Below are 18,869 nucleotides of genomic sequence, written 5' to 3' on the forward strand. Positions count from 1 at the left end.
ACAGTGCAGAAGTTGTGACGGAAGACTTCAGAGGAGAAAGGGAGACCTTGAACTAAGCTTAGGTGAGTAAAATTTTAATTGCTAGTTGTATTAAATCTTATCTATAATCTTGTCATTGCAGATTATAACAACATAGGGAAATTCTTAAACAGAATTTTGGGCATGGAGGTGCACCAGCAGAATGCGTTATTTCAGTATTTTGCAGACACACTCACTGCAGTTGTTCAAAATGCCAAAAAAAATGGAAGATATGATATGGGAATCTTAGGTAAGTGGGAGATTTTTTTAAACATCACATGTGTTCCTATTAAAATGTTCTTTTTACATTTATATGGTGCTTTTTCTTGTTCAAGATCTTGGTTCTGGAGATGAGAAGGTGAGGAAAAGTGATGTTAAGAAGTTTCTGACTCCTGGATATTCAACTTCCGGTCACGTGGAGTTATATACAGTAAGTCTGGAGGTCACGCGGTCAGGCGCGCTCTGCTCTGGGCAGGCATCGTAGAGGGGAGTCGGGTTTCACTGTTGCTGTTTCTTTTCCAGATTAGTGTAGAGAGGGGCATGTCCTGGGAGGAAGCTACCAAGATTTGGGCTGAGCTGACAGGACCAGATGATGGCTTTTACCTGTCGCTGCAGGTAAGGTTCACTTCCTTTTCATGTGAATTATCCAGATACGCGTTTTCGTTGCCAGCATTGGCATTCTCGGCCTGCTTTGTGCTGGTTTTCCAGTTATATCCAGCCTTCTGTGGCTGTAAGTTGATCACGGTAGTTGTGGCCTTCCCGTCCATGTACACTTTCTTTTACTGTATTTGAGAGCTGTTACGTGCACTGTCTGAGTTACTACATGGTCTTAGTAAACTCAACCCCTCTTTCATAATACAGTCATCTTTTTTAGTCCTAATAATGCTCGATGCGTCAGAGGTTCATTTTTTTTCAGTTACTACATTCTCTTATTTAGTATTTGCCTGGAGGAAAAGCTAAGGGGGGCAGATGTGTGTATTTGTGTGTACATTTATATTCAGACATGCACACACAAATACATACATACGTTTGTACAGGATGCAGTATCTTGAATTCATATATATTTGTTCTGTTCAAGGCTCCGGAATTTTTTATCTCAGTTCCTTTTCTCTGTCTTCTTATAGTCCTTACTTTCCAGGGCACACAGGGTGATGAAATGTTTTGAGTTCGTAACACAGTATTCCTGAAAATAAAATGTTTTAAAAAATCAACTGTTTTTGCATATTCTCCCATTCTCTCACCTTAAAAATAGCTGTACCCTTTATGCGTAGTCAGCACATGGCAGTTACATAGTGTGCCCTTCTTTTAGCCTTTATTTATAATCTTAGTTCTACAGGAAAGTAACTGATATTTCATGCTCCCTCACTGGTCCTTCGGTGACTACCTGTGTGGTTATTTTGCTTATCGGAAGCCCGTTCTGCAGCAGGTCTCTGAGGACGGAGGCCAGTGGGGATGTGACGCCCTGCGCGCTGCGTGCTGCACTGTGTCTCTGCCTGGGGGACAGTGCCCGTGGACGGCAGATCCTCAGCTCCCCTTTCTTTCCCCGGCTTCCTCTTCAGGGTTCTGCTGCTGCAGGGGGCTGTCGGGCTGACGGTGTTCTCATTTCCTTTTCCTTTTTAATTTAAGTGTTTTTGGTTTGTGTTGGTTGTTTTGGGGGGGGGGGGGGGGGCTACATGCCCAAAAGGTTTTCCCGTTCAAGTTCTGTGATTTTATTAGTGTATGTGCTGTTACTAGTCATTCTGGTCAGTGTTCTCGGGGACGTGACGTGCCCTTTCAGTGTGTGGTGTTAGGTCTCTATTTCAGTACGTTGTCAGTTACTTCCATTTGCAGAGTTGTTAGTATTCTGTTTCCTTGGATTTCTCCTTTATCGGGACCTTTTTCTATCCATACATTAGATCTTTGCCTGTTTCTAACATCTGTTTTTTTCTTCTACTCTTCATTTCTTTTTTCTAACAGCTTTATTTGACATAGAATTCATATACCATACAATTCATCCACTTCAGTATGATTATATGATTTTTGGTATATTACATTGTTAGTTTTTTTTAACTGTGGAAAAGTATATAACAAAATGTGCTACTTTAACCATGTTTCAGTGGCATTAATCGTGTTCACAGTGTTGTACAACTATCACCCCTATTGCCAAGGCTCTGTCATCACCCCAAATAGACAGTCACTGCCCACCCCCTTCCCGTGGCCCCCGTGACTTCTCTACCTTGAGTCTCTGATTTTGCATATCTATGTAGAATCACGCGGTATTTGTCCTTTCCTGCCATCTTCCACTCAGCATGACGTTTTCATGGCTTACCTGTGCTGTGGCCTGTTTGATCGCTCCATCCCTTGTTGTTATGGAATCACATGCCAGAGCGCGTTGAGTCTCTGCTTTGTGTGTTTTCCCTTCCACCCCCCTCCTTCACGCTGTTCAGCTTGGGAGCCGCAGGCCAGGTGTGGTCCACGGGCCTGGTTTCCTAGTCCCTGTCCCAAGAGCAGAAGCGCTCAAACTGGGTCTGGCTGCTAGTTGGGTTGGTGGGTGGGTTTGTAAATCTTACTGAGATTAGGTTTACATGAGGTTATAGGAAGGAGTACAGGAAAGCCCTTGTTCACAGGTTGCCCTAGTGGTAGCACAACTGTGGGACCATGTCACCGCCAGGGCACTGATACACTTCACCAGAGCTTACCCCTGTTTTTCCCTTGGTTAGATTTTGATTGGTCCACGTAGGGTATTGGGTATTGGGTATTGTTTTTCACTTGAAATTATTGTCGGAATTTAAAACGCTGGTACATGTTGATGAATGCACTGGTGCCCAGTGTTCTTCAGTGAAAGGGTGCGGTCGCATCGGCCTTCTGTGCCTTCCAGTGGGTGCCGGACAGGAGGGGCGTCCGGGGGGGGGGGGCAGCTATGTGATGCTGAGCCCCCCCAGCAGAGAGCAGGTCTGCGTCAGCATCAGGGAGCCGCTCAGATCCCTTCTGCTTCCTCTGTGGTGACGCTTTGTGCGGACACGGAGTTACCGTGACACTGCCAAGTCAGATCACACAGTGCCCTGCTTGAAACATTGTGCTTCCAGTCTAGTTTATCGAGTGTTTTATGTCAGCTGATAAAAAAATTGAAAATGTAGTTTTCGCCTAACCGTTGTTTTGTAGACTTGGCAGAAATATATAATTTTCTGAATCATTTGAGCAAGTATAAGAGACTAAGGATCTTTAATATCTGTGAAGAAAAAACAAAATATTAAATTTTTCTTTCATCAGTGTAAGAATGACCTTAATATAAAAACTTAGCTGCTCAGCAAAATATTCATGTTTTAGAGGAGCTGGAAAAATGTCTTCACTTTGAAACTTTTCTTTTCCCCTTCAGTTTTTCTCCAGAGATGACTATTCAGTCACTGCTCACCATTCTTTAAGGAGCTGCTGACCTTCCAATCATATTTTTCCTTGAATTAAATGGGGCTTCTAACACTCCTTCCTCCTAGGGTCTCTCTCGTGGGTCCAACCTAAAACCCTTTTATGCACGTCCCATCACTTGGGTGACGCGTTCTCTTTCACATGCACAGGCACACAGTTCTTGGTCAACATTTGGGCCTCCTGCCACAGCCTCACTGTTGACAGGTCATCCTGTGATACTTCGTGTCACCCTAATGGCAGCCGTAGGGGTGGGCAGCACCCAGGGATGAGAGGGACTCGGAGGGCTGTGGGTGATCAAACTCGCCTTTTTTTTTTTTAAGATTTTATTTACTTGTTTTTAGAGAGAGGGGAAGGGAGGGAGGGAAAGAGGGAGAGAAACATCAGTGTGTGGTTGCCTCTCACGTGCCCCTGCCTGGGGACCTGGCCCGCAACCCAGGCCTGTGCCCTGACTGGAAATTGAACCAGTGACCTTTCTGTTCATAGGCTGCTGCTCAGTCCCCTGAGCCACATCAGCTGGGGTCAGAATCACTATTTTTGAGGCTCTATTTTATTGTAACTTAAAGGAGAGTAATGTTTTATTCCGAAGATGAGACAAATGGTAGGGGTCAAAGACTGTTCCTTTGAAGACCTCGATTTGCCTCCTACCTCATGGATTTCTGAGGCTTTTTGGGCTGTGCAGCCTTCGCCCTCAGAATTAAGGTCCAATGGCCCCTGTCAGGCCGCTGCTCTCGCCAGTGTGCTCCGCAGTCACGCGCTCGTGTTTGGTGTCGCAGGGTTTGCTGTGGGGGTGGGGCCGGAAACCAGCGTGCCTTAAAGTGTACAGTAACTGGTTTGTATGTTTTCTCACTTTTTACATAGATCAGGAACAACAAGAAAACTGCCATCTTAGTTAAAGAAGTGAACCCCAAAAAGAAGCTCTTCTTAGTTTATCGACCAAATACTGGGAAACAGCTCAAATTAGAAATTTACGCTGATCTCAAGAAAAAATATAAGAAGGTATTTTTTCATTTGTATGCTATTTATAAATACTTATAATACTATTAAAACTATTTGGAAGATCTTTATGTTTTTATGTAAAATTATTTGGTTAATTTTTTCTATTTGAATACTAGAAAATTGTTTTCAGAAAAAAACTTTTGTCAAGTTTTGTTATATTAATATCCCAGTTTTAATGTCACCTGTCCTTAAGAAACCTGTAAGATGATGATTTGAAATAGCTTGTGTTGTCAGAAAAAAAAGTTTTCAGTAAAATTAGAAGTTTTTATTTTTTATAAAGATTTTGTTTATTTATTTTTAGAGAGAGGGGAAAGGAGGGAGGTAGAGGAGGAGAGAAACCTTGATGGGTTGCCTCTTGTATGTGCCCCCAGCCCAGGTGTGTGCCCTGACTGGGAATTGAACTGGCGACCTTCGGTCTGCAAGCCAGCGCTCAATCCACTGAGCCACCCCTAGCCAGGGCTAGAAGTTTCTAAGTAAAGGAAAGGTGTGCAAGATTGAAATGCCCTCTGCCCCCCCCCCCCCGCGACCGCCCCCCCCGCCACCGCCACCGCCACCCTGCCAGCCCTTGGTTTTATTATGAACTGCGATGATTTCTGGACGTTTTTCCTAACATTACTTGGTTGTTACTTTATTATTGGTGTCACCTTCTCCTGTTCTCCTAGGCAGGGTCACTTGGAAACAGTTACAATTGAGCCAGCACATGGCAGAACTTGATATGTGCTCCTGAGAGGCAGCGGGCCGCAGCAAGGGCCAGCTCTCTGTGTGGAGGTGGCTTGGAACGGGCTTCGCGGACCCGGCAAGGCGGCCACTGTACGTCAGACAGTAGTTTCAGTGGCTCTTCTGTCTTCCCTCCACAGGTGGCCTCGGACGACGCCGTGGCTCACTGGTTAGAGCAGTACAGCTCGTCTGCAGACACTTGCACTCATGCCTACTGGTGAGGATTGCGTTTCTCCCCGTATCTTCCAGAGTGTCATCGAGATTTAATTAAACATGCCTTTTCTCTCTTGCGGTGTGTCCCTGCGAGCACACGAGCATATCACCCCTGTTGTGCGTGGCTCCTTCAAGCCGCTGCCCTTGGCGTGGACCATGCGCTGTGCGTCTCCTCCTGCTCGTGGCTGGGGCTCTGGAGCTTCCAGGCAGCTGCCGGTGGGGGGCGGGGGCTGAAGTGTCCTCCTCAGCGTCGGGACTAGCTTGCCCTTCCTTCTCTCTTCATTTCTCCTTTTCCCTCCCTCTGACGCGTCCCTGATGTGCCCAGTCAGTTTTATTCTGCAGGCCGGGGACCTTAGGGAAGGCCCTGTAGACCCTGGAGTAGCTCGCAGCACTTTCGGAAGGCTGGGCCGCGAGCCCTGGCTGATGCTGCGGGCCACCACCCCCAAGGCTCCTGCGGGTCCCGCCCTCCGGTGTTTGCCTCTGGGCTGGGCCCAGGGCCTTCTCATGCTCCCTGGGTCTTAACTGTTCTCAGGGTTTCTCCTCCATCAACTAGTTAGTGGGGTGTCTGGCCCACAGTTCGAAAGGAATATAAGATACAGATGAATTTTAGCTATATTTTTAAAACATTTATTTGTATTTATATTTTATACACATGACAGTGGATAAATTTGCTTTGTGGGCACTGTTTTTGTTGTTCTGTGAGTAATTAGGGCTGTTAGAAATTAGGAAAACTCAAGATAAAATGTTTTAAAAGTCAACCTGCAAAAGTTCTCTATAACATTTGAGTTTTTGCAGGAAAAGTACATTAATACTGTATATTCATCTTCAGTTAATGCTGGATGTTTTTATTGATGAATTGTGAAAATAATTTTAACCACAAAATTTTGATTTTTGAGTGCAGTGGGGGAAAGATGGGACAGTTGTAATAGAACAATAAAAAAATGGGAAAAAAGGGAAAAAAAACTTTAAAAATAAATTTACATATGCTTTTATTTTTTGTTTGCTGAAGCCTTTCCCGCTTATCTGACATAAGTAGCAGGATTTTTTTTCTTTTAAGATTTTCTTTCTAGAGGGGAAGGGAGGGAGAAAGCAGGAGAGAAACATCGATGTGCTGCGAGAGAAACATGGGTCAGTGGCCTCTCATACACGTGCCCCGACCAGGAACCGAACCTGAAACCCAGGCCTGAGCCCTGCCCGGGAATGGAACGGGCCACCTTCGGCTTTGCAGGACAGCATCTAACTAACTGAGCAGCACCGGTCCACGCTGGCAGGGTTATTTTATAAGCTAATCTTAACGTATATAGTAATATCCACGGTAAACTAGTGGATATTAAATAAAAAATGTTTAAATGGATATCAAAAGGAGTAAATCAGCCATTTATAGGGAGTCAGGCCTCAGAAATGACTAGTTTTAAAACTCAGTAGTGATAGTCTACATTGGAAAGGATAATTCAGTATGTCAAAGGGATTGTAATCTAAGAAATTGTCAGTATAGGCAGATCACGTTGGGGCATTTTCCACTTGAAATTTGGGTAGACCTTGCAAGCCTTTTGTGTGTGTGTGAAAATATTCCCCCCCCTTCCACCTCTCCTAGGCGTGGCAATTGCAAAAAAGCAAGCTTGGGACTAGTTTGTGAAATCGGTCTTCGCTGCCGCACGTATTACGTGTTATGTGGCTCTGTGCTGAGCGTCTGGACGAAAGTCGAGGGTGTTCTAGCCTCTGTCAGCGGCACAAACGTGAAAATGCAGATCGTCCGGCTGAGAACAGAGGACGGGCAGAGGATCGTGGGTAAGTCCGAGGTTTTCTGTTAGGTTCGTTTTGTTTGATTTTTGGGGAAAAGATCTCTGGGTTTTTTTGTTTTTTTTTCCTTCCTTTTTTTAATTTTTAAAAATTTATTTATTGATTTGGGTGGGGTAGTGGGGAGACAGAGAGAAACGTCACTTTGTTGTCCCACTTACTTATGCACTCATTGGCTCGTCTTGGCTGTGCCTTGGTTGGGGATCAACCCACAGTCTTGGTGAATGAGGACGACGCTGACTGAGCTGCCCGGCGAGGGCCCGTGTTTTCTTATTTTGCTTTTTACCTTTTAGAATCTTCCCATCTCCTCCGATAGTGGGGCAGAGCTTGCTTTCTGTGTTCTTACAATGTCGCACAGAGCTAAGCCTTTGATTGGATGTCGCTGGTAGATGTTCTGGGGTGGCCTTTGTTCGACACTGCTCGTGCCCCTCCTCCTGCCCTTCCTCACTGTTGCCAGCTGTGCGGGGTTCCTGTCATGAAGGCCAAGCCCAGCCTCTTGCCCGGGATTCTCTGAAATCGACCATGTTAGGATTATTGAGCCAGATCGAGACTATGGGACTCACAGCCACTGCACAGGGGAAGGACTGGGGCCCTGCAGGGGCAGGGCTTCCTGGGAGCCGCCCAGGCCTTGCTCTGCCCCTGTGTTGTTTCTGTCACCCGGAGAAGCCTTCTGCTGTGTCATCCATGGCAGATTGGCAGTCCGTGGCCAGAGTCAACCTGGGAACATTGTTTTTGACCCTCAAGTACTTTCGGTTGCAAGTTTTCGTTTGAATTAGAGTCCAACACTCAATTCAGAAGGCTGAATTTTTATCTTCCTTTAAAAAAAAGTCTCACACGGCAGCTTCTGTGGAACACTGAGGCCGCCCCACTCCCATGCGGGAGGGGCTCACAGTCCCCTGACCCAGGCGTGTGCTGTCCGGTTGGCTGACGTCTGTCTGCTGCAGTCAGCATTGGCATTGGCAGCTCAGCTCTGGAGTCTCTTCCAGTGCGTCAGCTCCTGCCAGGGCGGGCGGTCTGCTCGTGTTCGGGGAGCTGCGGAGGGGCAGCCGGTGGGAAGGTGCCGTGTTTGACCTTCCGCTCCTCCACCAGGAGGGCGCTGTCACGTGACGGCGCGTGCTCAGGCGACTGTGGGTAACGCTGCCGAGGAGTCGGGGTTCTGCAAGAGCCGTTGTGGTCATTTGGTGTTTAGTCTTTGTGTGGAGGCTTGTTTGTTACACTTCACGTCGTGCCGCATTTGCAGTTTGCTGTGCGGTGTGAAGCATCCTATGGTTTCTCCTGGATGCAGCCTTTAAAGATTCTTGTTTCCAATGACAGGTTTGATCATCCCTGCAAATTGTGTGGCTCCTCTTGTAAATCTCCTGTCAACTTCAGACCAGTCTCAACAGCTTGCGGTCCAACAGAAGCAGCTCTGGCAGCAGCGTCACCCCCAAAGCATCGCCAACTTGAGCAACACATAAGAACAGACAGGTTTCAACATGGATGTATCTGAGATGCTGTTGAAGCATATCATTTGCATAAAAATCAGGGACAGTTTCCAAAGAATTATAATTTTTTTCAGTTGTGCGCTCTCTCGTTGATTTTTGGGGGAATAAGGACAAACCTGGAATGAATAGCAAAACTGAAAATCAGCAGTGCCGACGGCGGTGCTGCGTCTTTCCTTCCGCTCTGCCCGTGGTACTTCCCACGCGCTTCTCCTGTGGGGGAGCCGAGGGTGTGTGCGTGCGCGTGTCCGTCTGTTTGTTTGTGAGTTTCTTAAAGGCTGCGAGCCACGGTTGGTTTAAAAATGCTCGCAACTTCCCAAACTGGCTTTACGTAACGTTCCACAGTGCTCAGGGTTAATGCAGGACATCCATGCCATTGCTGGGGGGGCCTCCCCGCACGCATGTGTTTGGGTCTATAAATATAGAAAATATATATTGGGGTTTTTTCCAACTTATTAAACACTAGGGTTATTAAAGCATGAAATGAAAGGTTGCACATCACGCATTCAGGTTTTTTCTAGTTTCTGTTCTGACAGTGCATGTCTTCAAAAGCATGCGTCAGCACGACCAGCGCAGACGTCCCGTGACGGAGAGAGACATTTGTAGGTGTGTGGCGTCGGTCATTGCATTTTTGTAGCGTTTCTCCCTGGGTGCTGCTGCTGACCCGGTGACCCCTTCCCACCCCTCCTCCCTGCCCCAGGCTTCTTGTTAAGGTGATAAGTACCAACCTTTCTTTTGTGATAAGACTCTTGAAAAGTTAATTTTAATGTATTAATAGTATTCCTAAAGAGTGCTGCAAAGATGGCCACAGGCCTGCTCTTCTCAAAGTTTCATTTTCCTTAACTTAAGATAGTTTTAGAAAGAACAACTCTGCTTCCATCTCGCAAACCATCTTTTTTTTTTTTTTTTAATTTCATTATCTGAAGTTTTAATTTGTTGGTCACTCATGAAAAGGAAACCGTACTTGAGTTGTAAAGTAGACCGTGAGGAGACACTTGAGGCTTCTGCTGTATGTTTATTTCCTGTCGGTGGTGTTACCCGGTAACTTGAATATTGTTTAATGTGTTGTAAGACATTATAGAGTATCTCAAGCTGTTAAAAATGGTTATGTACAAATGTGAATAGACACTTATCTATAACATGGGTAAGTTTTGTTTCGCCTATAATAGATGTTTTATAAAAAGCAAGTGAGGGGACAGTTGGTCTTTTTGGTTCCTTTTTTTCCTTTTTTTTGCACAGGTTGCACTATTGAAAAATTGAGATTGTATAAACCTGGTTGAAAGCTGCAAGGTACCACTATCTTGTAGACGTCAAATAAAAAGTTGTTACACTAACCAGCAGTGGACTCTTGCTTAGGCCCCCCCCACCCCCCAGAGATAGGCTGACGGGGACTCAGTAGACCCCGGCGGTGGCTGAGCATGTCTCGGCTTAAAGCCCCGAAGCACTGAGGTGGTGGTGATGAAGGGGCAGATGGTGGCACCTGCGAGCGGGGCTCCCGTTGACGCGTTTCCCTTGGTCACTTCCCAGCTTCCCTCCGAGTCAGGCGAGGTGGACGTTAAGTGGCGAAGAGCTGCGCTGTGGCCTGTGGTGTTCTTTCAGCTTCAGTTTGGTGACGTCCACTTGGGTTGTGTCGAGTTTACCGTAGGTTTTCTTTCTTTGGATTCATTTATTCCTGGTGCCTGAAAGAGCAGGTGGAGAATGGTTTCTGTTTGGCGTGTTTTGCCCAGCGGATGCAACGTTGATCTTCAGTCTGGTTCTTACAGCTCAGGCAGTGATCCATGTGAATGTCACCAGTGTCCCTTGTTAGGGCCACTAGGCCCAGCGGGCAGCCAAGAGCAGAATTGTCCCACCTGCAGCAAAACTTCCTAGGTCTTCTCTTTCTACACCAGTAGCCCAGTCCGCTCCCGCCAACACACTAAGGTGAGGTGGAGCTGTTGGGGGCGGGGGGGGGGGCTGACAAGCCTGCTCTCCAGGGAGCGTGGGGCAGGGAGGCAGGGAGGCCGCCTCTCCGTCCGTGGCCCAGCTCCCTTTTCTGTGGGGGCAGGCGTTTTGAGCGGGTCGTGGCGGTTCCCAGGTGGTGTCAGTGTGAGGGTTCTTGAACTTGCAGCTAGTTGATCCCTACAGTTCCCAGTGTGATGTTTGCTCTTGGAATAGCGACCTGATGCAGAGGGGCACGTGGGTGTTCTGTTCTTGGCAGAGAACAGTTTGGCTTGGCCCTTGAAAAGTAAGGTCCAGAAGTAGGGCCTCTGAGCACCCTCAAAGTCAACCTCAAGAGGCAGCCAGTGTCGGTGCCCGGGGAGCAGAAGGGCCCTGAGTCCCTGCCCCGTGTGGGGCGGCATTCCCGGGCACCCAGAGCACGCTGCCTGTCCCCCTCCCCGGAGGAGAGCGCATGACTCCCACACTGCACCCTTAGCCGAGTCAGCAGGTTGGGGTTGGCCGCCTCGGGGACACCCGGCATTCACGGTGCTGCTCCGCCAGGAAACCAGGGTGTAACACCAGCGGCCTGGGCAGCGGGGCCCTGCGCTTCGGGGCCTGGGCCTCCTTGTCTGAGCGCGGCCGGTCCGCCCCGCAGGGGTCCCTCCGGCCTTGCAAGGCCTTCCCTCCCTTTAAGCAGTGTGGCTGCAGTGGGCACAGAGGTTTGACTCTTAAGCCACGTTGGTTTTCAGGGCTTAGTGTCAAGGACACGGAAAGCCACTGCCGCGTCCAGAGCTGCTCGGCTGGTAACTCGGGGACCTCGTGGCCCCTGTTTAGTGGCCCCTATACCGCAAGGTCTCTGCAGGTTAGTGGGATTGTCCCAATAGGTACCAGTGATGTGAATTCCTGAAAGTATTAAATAAGTATTCCTTTAAATACAACTTGATCAAAAAGTAAATATCTTTAGGAGTTTTCTCTTTTTGCTACTAAATAGCAGATACCCTCTTCAGTATCTTTTCTTTACGCCCGGATGTAAGTTAGCAAGACCCTGCATCCCGAGCGGCGTAGTGGGGTGTGTGTGTGTGTGTGTGTGTGTGTGTGTGTGTCCAGTTCATCAGCACTTCAGAAGACCTTTTGAGTTGCAACGGTAATAAACCTTTTCAGCTTTATTTTGCCTCATCTTTAAAGGTAGAAGGTCTGGATTACCAAGCTCCAGGGAAATAAACCACTTTAGAGGCAGATTTTTCTGGCTGGAGTCCTTGGGACATTTCACTTGCTAGTGGCCCTGTGGTGCTGTTCCTTGTAGCAGGCTTGACAGGAGACGGTCCCAGGTCAGCATGGACAGCTAAGGGGAGCTGCCCCTTCCCCCCCCTCCCTGCTTTGCAGTTTAGCAAGAGGGGGAGGAAAAGCCCTAATTAGGAATGATTGCTGCATCTCAATTTATGAAAGGAGCAGAGGCCAAGTATCTTCCCTTTGGGTCCTCTTCTTGATACAAGATGAAGAGGAAGGTCCCTATCTCAAGTCTCACACACGTGCCTGAGGGACACTTGGCAGTTTCCAAGAAGGGTGGTGCGTGAGAGCTGCTGTGAGCCCGGGACCCAGTTGGCAGGCGTCTGGTCCGTTCAGGCTTCCCCGGTGACACCAGCCGGCGCTGCGATGACGGACTTGTTCTGACCTCCGTGTTGGGGTCCCCCCACTCACCACACCCGCGCATGCACCCCAGGTCGCAGTCCCTGCCCCGTGGAAACTGCTTGTTGGCTGCCGATGCCTAACTCAGACGCGGTCTCCTTGGCGGCGCGTGAGCCAAGGACATGCCTCGGGCTGGCTGGGAATGTGTTCTGAGTCCAAAGCTCACCTTCTAATTCTGTGCTGTACTTGTAATAGGTACGTAAATATGTATATATAGAAATGGGGAGTTCTTCTGAATTCTCAATGTAAATATTTCTTGTAAATTGGGATCCTCCTACCAACTGGTGTTCCCCCTTTTCTTCCTCCCTTCGATCCTATTTATTCTTTTTCTTGACTTCTCATACGGGACATCTTACAATTTTTTTTAACGTAGACAAAAGTACGAAAACTTGGTCGAAGTCATTCGCATAGTTTAGAATCCCGTTCCGTGTTTTCGCCTTGAATCCCAGTGTGTGCTGCGTGACGACGCCCTCCGGCGTGCCTGACCGCGCTCTGCGTTTCATTACAGCGCCGTGCCAGGCTCCGACGCTGCCCTCACGCAGCTCGTTACGCCCGTTTCTGTTGCTCTTTGAAAGTTACAGTGAGCCTGATGTTTCACACTTAAACTCTTCCCAGGACTTCCTGTAAGCGCCCCTAACTTCTTCAGTGCATTTGGGGTCAAACGCAGCTCTTCCATAAGCCCACTCGCTCCTAGCCCGGCAGGTCTCAGGCCTGCAGCACCTTCCCCGCCCGGGGCTCCCCCGCAGGGGAACCTTGCAGACCCGCACAGTGATCCGTGTCCGGCGGCGGCGGCGGTGGCAGCGGCCTCTGTCCCTCGGGTAAGCCGGACGTATGCTTCTGACCTACGAGTAATCAGCAGAAAGGTACCTTGTAGTGAGCCCAGGGACATTGCGGGTGCTCTCCCCTCTTGGAGAGGAAGGGACGCGTGTCTTCCCAGAGAACGACGGGACTGCCATGCAGGCTTCGGTGCCTGGGTGGGCTCTGCGCTGAGGGTGAAACCAGCCGTTCCCCAAGGAAGGACTGGCCATGGGGCCCTGAGCTCCTGTCACCGTCACTGTGCTGGGACCTTGCTCTGGACTAAACCGGCCGCGCACCTGTGGGCTGAGCTGAACCAAGCCCTCCTTACCTGTCAGTGTTGCCGCCCGGGGGACCCACGTGGTGGGGATGGTCACTGAGAGACAGACATTGGGTTTTGACCTGTAGGTTCTTTATAGCTTTCAGGAGAGATTGCCGTGAGCGTTCCTTGGGTTTTACATCCATGAACACGTTTCATTCATTACTGTTGAAAGGTCCCAGTTGTCTGCGTTTGGCTAAGTCTGGAGAGCCCGATGTGTCATTGAGTGGGGCCTATCGGAGACGCTCCGGCGTGAGCCCCCTTCAGGCACCCGCTGGCTTGCCTCCTCCGGTGCCTGCCCGCCGAGTGGGTGAGCCGTCCCGGGCGGCAGCAGCCTCACCCTCTGCAGCGATTGGCAGGGCCTGGGCGAGCTGAGACTGTCCCTTCAGTGTAGTGAGCAAGGGACTAGCGTGGCACTTCCGCGCGCCCCCTCTCCCGCCCGGAAGGCCCTCCTCAGTGACCGTGTTGTAGCACTGAAGAGGGTAGGGGGCTCTAGCCTTCCTTCAGACTCCCACTGGGGGGGCAGGGGTGCAAAACGCTTGTTTTCTACTTAACGTGTTGAAGTCTTGCCACCATCAGACAAAAGTCATCCTGTCCGTGGTTTCTACAGAATTTGCACACTACTGATGCTGGTTTTCTCAGCAACCACGTGTACCTGCTGCCACCCTGAGAGGGGGGAAGGTACGCCGTGTCTCCGCAATAAAACTCCTGCCGGGTTCTACCTCCGCTGAGCAAAGGGCGCTTTTATCCGCAGGCGTGGGCCTTCCTGCTTTCCTAACCTGCCGTGGTGCGCACGACGGAGTCCAAAGACATTTTGAAACCAAGGTGGATGTAAACTCTGGGTCGTTTTTATTTCCCTCTTTTTTTTTTTTTAAGACTCCCCTGTGATACCGCTCTCTGTTCCAATGTCCGTCCCCCCGTCGGCGTGTGAGGGGCCGCACCGCCCGGCCCCCCGTGGCAGCCAGGACCCCGTGCCCAGAGGCGACCGTCCCACCGTTCCGCTGTGTGACTCCCCATGTTGGCTCTCATGCAATAAAAAGTACCGGGGCTGCATCAGCGAGGCTGCCCCTTGCGAGTAAACATCAGCCACGAAGCGTAACAAATCCTCTGTTTAGTTGCTGTGTTTTTTTTGTTTTGTTCTGTTTTTTTGTAAGATTCTTAAATAAATTAAACTGGCTAATATGCTGCTTCTCTCTGTGTTTTCTTTGTTCGGGTTCTGAGCTGTATCAGTATCAACACTCACCTGGAGAGCGGCTTTAGGTGGCCTTTTTCGTTGTATGAATTATAGACGTCTCCTTGGGACGAGGGTAAAACGGGACTAGAGCAGACAGGACTGGAGGCCTGGGCTTCTGACTGAATGCCACTCCCACCAAAGGCCTGGCTGCTGCCTGCCCCCCAACCCCCGAAGGTGTGGCAGCCTGCCTCCGCCAAAAGCCAGACTTGTGAGGCACGTGCTGGTGCAAAGGGAAGGGATTTATTCAGGTGCCACCCAGCCTGGGAGAAGGGTGGGCTCCCAATGCAAAGACCATCTCCGCAAAACCGGAACAGCAGCCCGTGTCCCGAGCTCCTGCTCCCATTTCAAGTCCAGTCCTTTGGAGTCCGCAGACAGTGTCTAAGCGGTCCCGGCCCCCACCCAGGCAGCATAGCTCCCTCCTGCCCTGTTCATTCCAGGCTCGCACCTGGAGCCTGTGTGTGGCGCCCACGTGGCCAAGGGCCACGCAGCTGCCAGGCCCGCAAGGTGCTCCCAGGACAGAACGCACGGACGCACTGTCGAACGCATCCCCAGGTGGGGAAAAGAGCCAGAGAGGCTCCCCCGGAGGCTGCAGGCCAGGCGGCTGCCGAGGCCAGTGCACCTTGTGAGTGCAGGTCAGTCAGCCAGAGGGAGCCTGAGCTGCTTCGTTCCCCAGGTTATGTCAGCGTGGGTGTGGGACGCGCCAGGTTACTTTTTTCCTTTTTTAACAAGATTATTTATTTTAGAGAGAGGGGAAGGGAGGGAGACAGGGGGAGCAAAACATCACTGTGTGGTTGTGCCTCACTCGCCCCCAACTGGGGACCTGGCCCGCAACCCAGGCCTGTGCCCTGAGAATTGAACCGGCGACTCTTTGGTTCTCAGGCCGGCTCTCAATCCACTGAGCCACACCAGCCGGGGCTGCCAGGTTACTTTCTTAATGACCAATCAACTTGCCAAACTTCAGGCACTTCGCACTTCCCTTGGGTCACCTCCCAACCAATCCCTTCTTTCCCCAGGCTAGATGGACAGGCCTCTGGTCCAGAACCTTTCCTTCCTTGTGCCTTTTTTATTTCTGTGGCGCATGTTCCTGCCTTCCCTGGGCCCCGCCCTCAATCTGGTACCAGAATGGGGGTGGTTTGCTTTTTTGTCCTGTTACCTTGCTAGCTTTTGGGGCTCAGCACCACCCCCCGATATTTCTAGCTTTCCGGGTGCAATGTAGGAGGCTCCCCCTGCTGGCATCTTGGCCAATGGGGGAGACTCCCCGGTGCTCCCTCCAGGCTACAGATGAGTAACCAGCTGAGCCCCCGCCTGCTGCCCCTGCTCCCAGGACGATGCCACAAGGGTATCCACGAGTGTTGGAGGACTTTGGGCACGAGGCTCTGTTTAAATCCATTCCAGGGGCCCCGGCTGGTGTGGCTCAGTGGATTGAGCGCCGGCCTGCAAACCAAAGTCGCTGGTTCGATTCCCAGTCAGGGCACAGGCCTGGGTTACGGGCCAGGCCCCTGGTTGGGGGCACGTGAGAGGCAACCACACATCGGTGTTTCTCTCCCTCTTTCTCCTCCCTTCCCCTCTCCCTCAAAATGAATAAACAATAAAATAAAGTCCACACCCAGGGTTGAGCAGCCGTCCAGCCTGTGACTGGAAGAGTGAAGCTCTGCTATGGGAAAAACAAACCAGACCAACCAGCAGGAGACGGCGCGTGCTTGGTGTGTGCAGTCACTGCTGCGCGCCTTCTGTGTGCCGTCCCATCGTCCCCGAGCCTCGCGTCTGCAGGTGAAGTTTTGCTCGTAAGCTATGGGAGGCCTTTTAGCTTCTAGTTTCTGTGCCATCGGTGCCTGTATTTAATATTTATTCAGAAAGTGTTGGATAAGCAACTGCTCTCTGTCTAGCATTGGGCCACGTGCTGCCCCCAGGAGTGATTGCTCATGGGTGGCAATTCCAGTGTCAGAGGGCAAACAAGTGGCCCTGGGAACTCCAAGAAGAAGAAGTTGTTGGGACTGCGAGAGACCTGAGGGTGGGGGCCCAGGACGGAGCGACCCTGCGCTGGCGGCCGGCTGCTGGGGAAGCCGGAGCGGACCTAGAGGGGCGGCCGCCTGACGCTGGTGTTGAGCTCTGGGCCCACTGACAGCCAAGGGAGGCTTGGCGGGAAGTCCGGTTGGCTCCTTGCAGGAGGACCTGGGAGGGAGGGGAGGGGAGATAGCCTGGCAAAGGAGAGGGGTTAGCTGCCCAGAAAGTGACTAGATCCCCTAGCCGTGTGTGCGTCCCGCTGTCATGTGACAGATGAAGTGGCAGGCACAGAGCTCAGGAAGCCCGCAAGTGGTGGGGCCCATCCCGCAGGTGTTCCCGGCCAGGAGACTGCTCCCCCTAGAAATGGAGAAAGACGGAGGGAGGGAGGATGTTTTTTTAATTTTTTTAATGTTTGCAATATGGCTTGTTTGTGAGTCTCTGCCGGGTTTGAAACGCTCCGGCGAATCCTATTTGTAGCTTGCAACACTTAAGGGAATTGAATCAGATTTGTAAATGGCGTTAACAGTTTAGGGGAATTTAATCTTGTCAAATACAGAAGATAATTGAGCATTAATTGAAGAACGCGTGAGAAGGGAGTGTTGTACATTTTAGCTAAAAGTGTACTAAAATACTTGTTCAGTTGAACTTGAAAACTGAAAGGAAACTTGTTTTTAAACTTATAACCTCGACAAATCAAATATTAATTTGAATAAGAAATGAGAGGCCAGACTTCCTGTAGACCCACCACCTCCTGAGTTTTTCTGCTCCCGTCCGCCCGACCTGCCTGCCCTTCAGGCGAGTTCTGTGCTCAGGCCTGCCCTCGGCCCTGCCTTGCCGTGGGTCCCCCTCGGTCCCCGCGCTTACTGAGGGCGCCGGCCACTCTGGAGGGCGGGGCCGTCCTGCGCGCTGGGGGATGTTTAGCAGCATCCCTGGCCTCCACCCACGAGGACCATGGGTGGGACACACTGTGCCCACCCCCCAGCTGTGACAACCCAGAGTGTCCAGACATTGCCAACCATCTTCTGAGGGGCAGAATCACCCCAGGCAGAGAAACGCTGTCCTAGGCAAAGTAGTCACAGAGAGGGCGAACGCTCGTGGTACCAGTGCTCTGTGCGTGTGCACACGTGTGTGTGTGTGTGTGTGTGTGACAGAGCACGAGGCCCAGGAATGAGGGGCCGCCACCCCCGAGATACAGCAAGTGCAAACGGGAGTTGGCTGGGGGTTCGGAGTATGTACAATTTCCATAAGTATGAATATTTATCAGCTAGTCATTTGAGAGCAGGATGTAAAGAAGCCATCTGTGAAGGCCTTTACGGAGAGAAAGGAGACTAAAAAAATGTGCAAAATGCTTATTTTTAGAGTCCAATTCTCGGCGAGTTGGCTCTGTCCTCTGAAAGCTGCCCACTCTAGGCGCCAAGTGCACGTTGGGTTAGGGGACGCAGGTGCCAGCACTGCTGCATCCCAGTTGTCACCAAGGGTTCCCAGCAAGGGTTGCAGGCAAAGGCGGCTGCGGAAGGGGCCTGGGGTACCTGATGTTTACGTTCTGGGTGGTGGCTTGGACGAGGAGCACCGGCATGTGACAGTTCACCAGGCAGGTGACCAGGTGTCTTCTCCCTGCCCCCCCCCCCCCCCCCCCCGCTGGGCCTGTTCCTCTTTCCCAGGCTGGGCCTCGGCCTCCTTTCCTGGGGAACTTTAGAGTAGATTTTTGAGTGTGACAAAAAATGCTCGCGTTCCCATTGTGTCTGCCTTTCCCAGGCGAGATTTGTCGTCTCGAGGATTCACGTGTGAGCTCCAGGTCCCAGAGAAATACGCACCAGAGCGAGTTACTAGCGGTAGGCCATGGGAAAGGCAGCAGCCTGAACCTTCCGCAGAGCAGCCAGCGTTTTGTGACGATGCCCCCCAGTTGGAGCAGGAAGACGCCCCTGGCCCCCCATTTCTAGTCCTCAGGCCGGTGACACAAGGCGCTCAATTCTGCGTGACAGCGGGTTTCTGTTGAGCTCCTGCTCCCACAGTGTGTTTTTGCTGTAGTGTGTTTCCCGTTCAGAGGTACTGATGTGAGAATAGGTGTCTTATGTCTTCCAGTGTCTGCACGCCCCGTTTTGTGCTCTGTTGTGCCCGTGGGCAGTCAGGCCTAGGAAACGTAAACTCGGGGTCTGAAACGATGAGCAAACGCTGGCCCAAAGGCGCTCCAGGCCCTCACCTGTTTTTGAACGACCTTGCAAGCTAAGAATTGTTTTTACTTTCTTCCACGGCTGAAAAAAAGAAACCGGAGAATATTTTGTAACATGAA

The 18,869-nt window shown here is 50.7% G+C and overlaps 1 protein-coding gene across 1 annotated transcript in view; it reads left to right on the forward strand.

Annotated features, from left to right (window-relative positions):
• Positions 1-8,600, forward strand: part of SBNO1 (strawberry notch homolog 1) — a 44,742-nt gene extending 36,142 nt beyond the window's left edge. Inside the window, exons 26-32 of the mRNA XM_090291356.1 lie at positions 122-268; positions 354-448; positions 541-633; positions 4,279-4,416; positions 5,274-5,350; positions 6,941-7,134; positions 8,458-8,600. Of these exons, the coding sequence (XP_090147482.1) occupies positions 122-268; positions 354-448; positions 541-633; positions 4,279-4,416; positions 5,274-5,350; positions 6,941-7,134; positions 8,458-8,600 (887 nt within the window). The remainder of the gene's footprint in view (positions 1-121; positions 269-353; positions 449-540; positions 634-4,278; positions 4,417-5,273; positions 5,351-6,940; positions 7,135-8,457) is intronic.
• The last annotated feature ends 10,269 nt before the right edge of the window (positions 8,601-18,869 follow it).

The sequence above is a fragment of the Furipterus horrens genome, unplaced genomic scaffold, assembly GCF_987537825.1.
Source record: "Furipterus horrens unplaced genomic scaffold, mFurHor1.1.pri manual_scaffold_11, whole genome shotgun sequence".
In the NCBI taxonomy this organism is placed as follows: Eukaryota; Metazoa; Chordata; class Mammalia; order Chiroptera; family Furipteridae; genus Furipterus; species Furipterus horrens.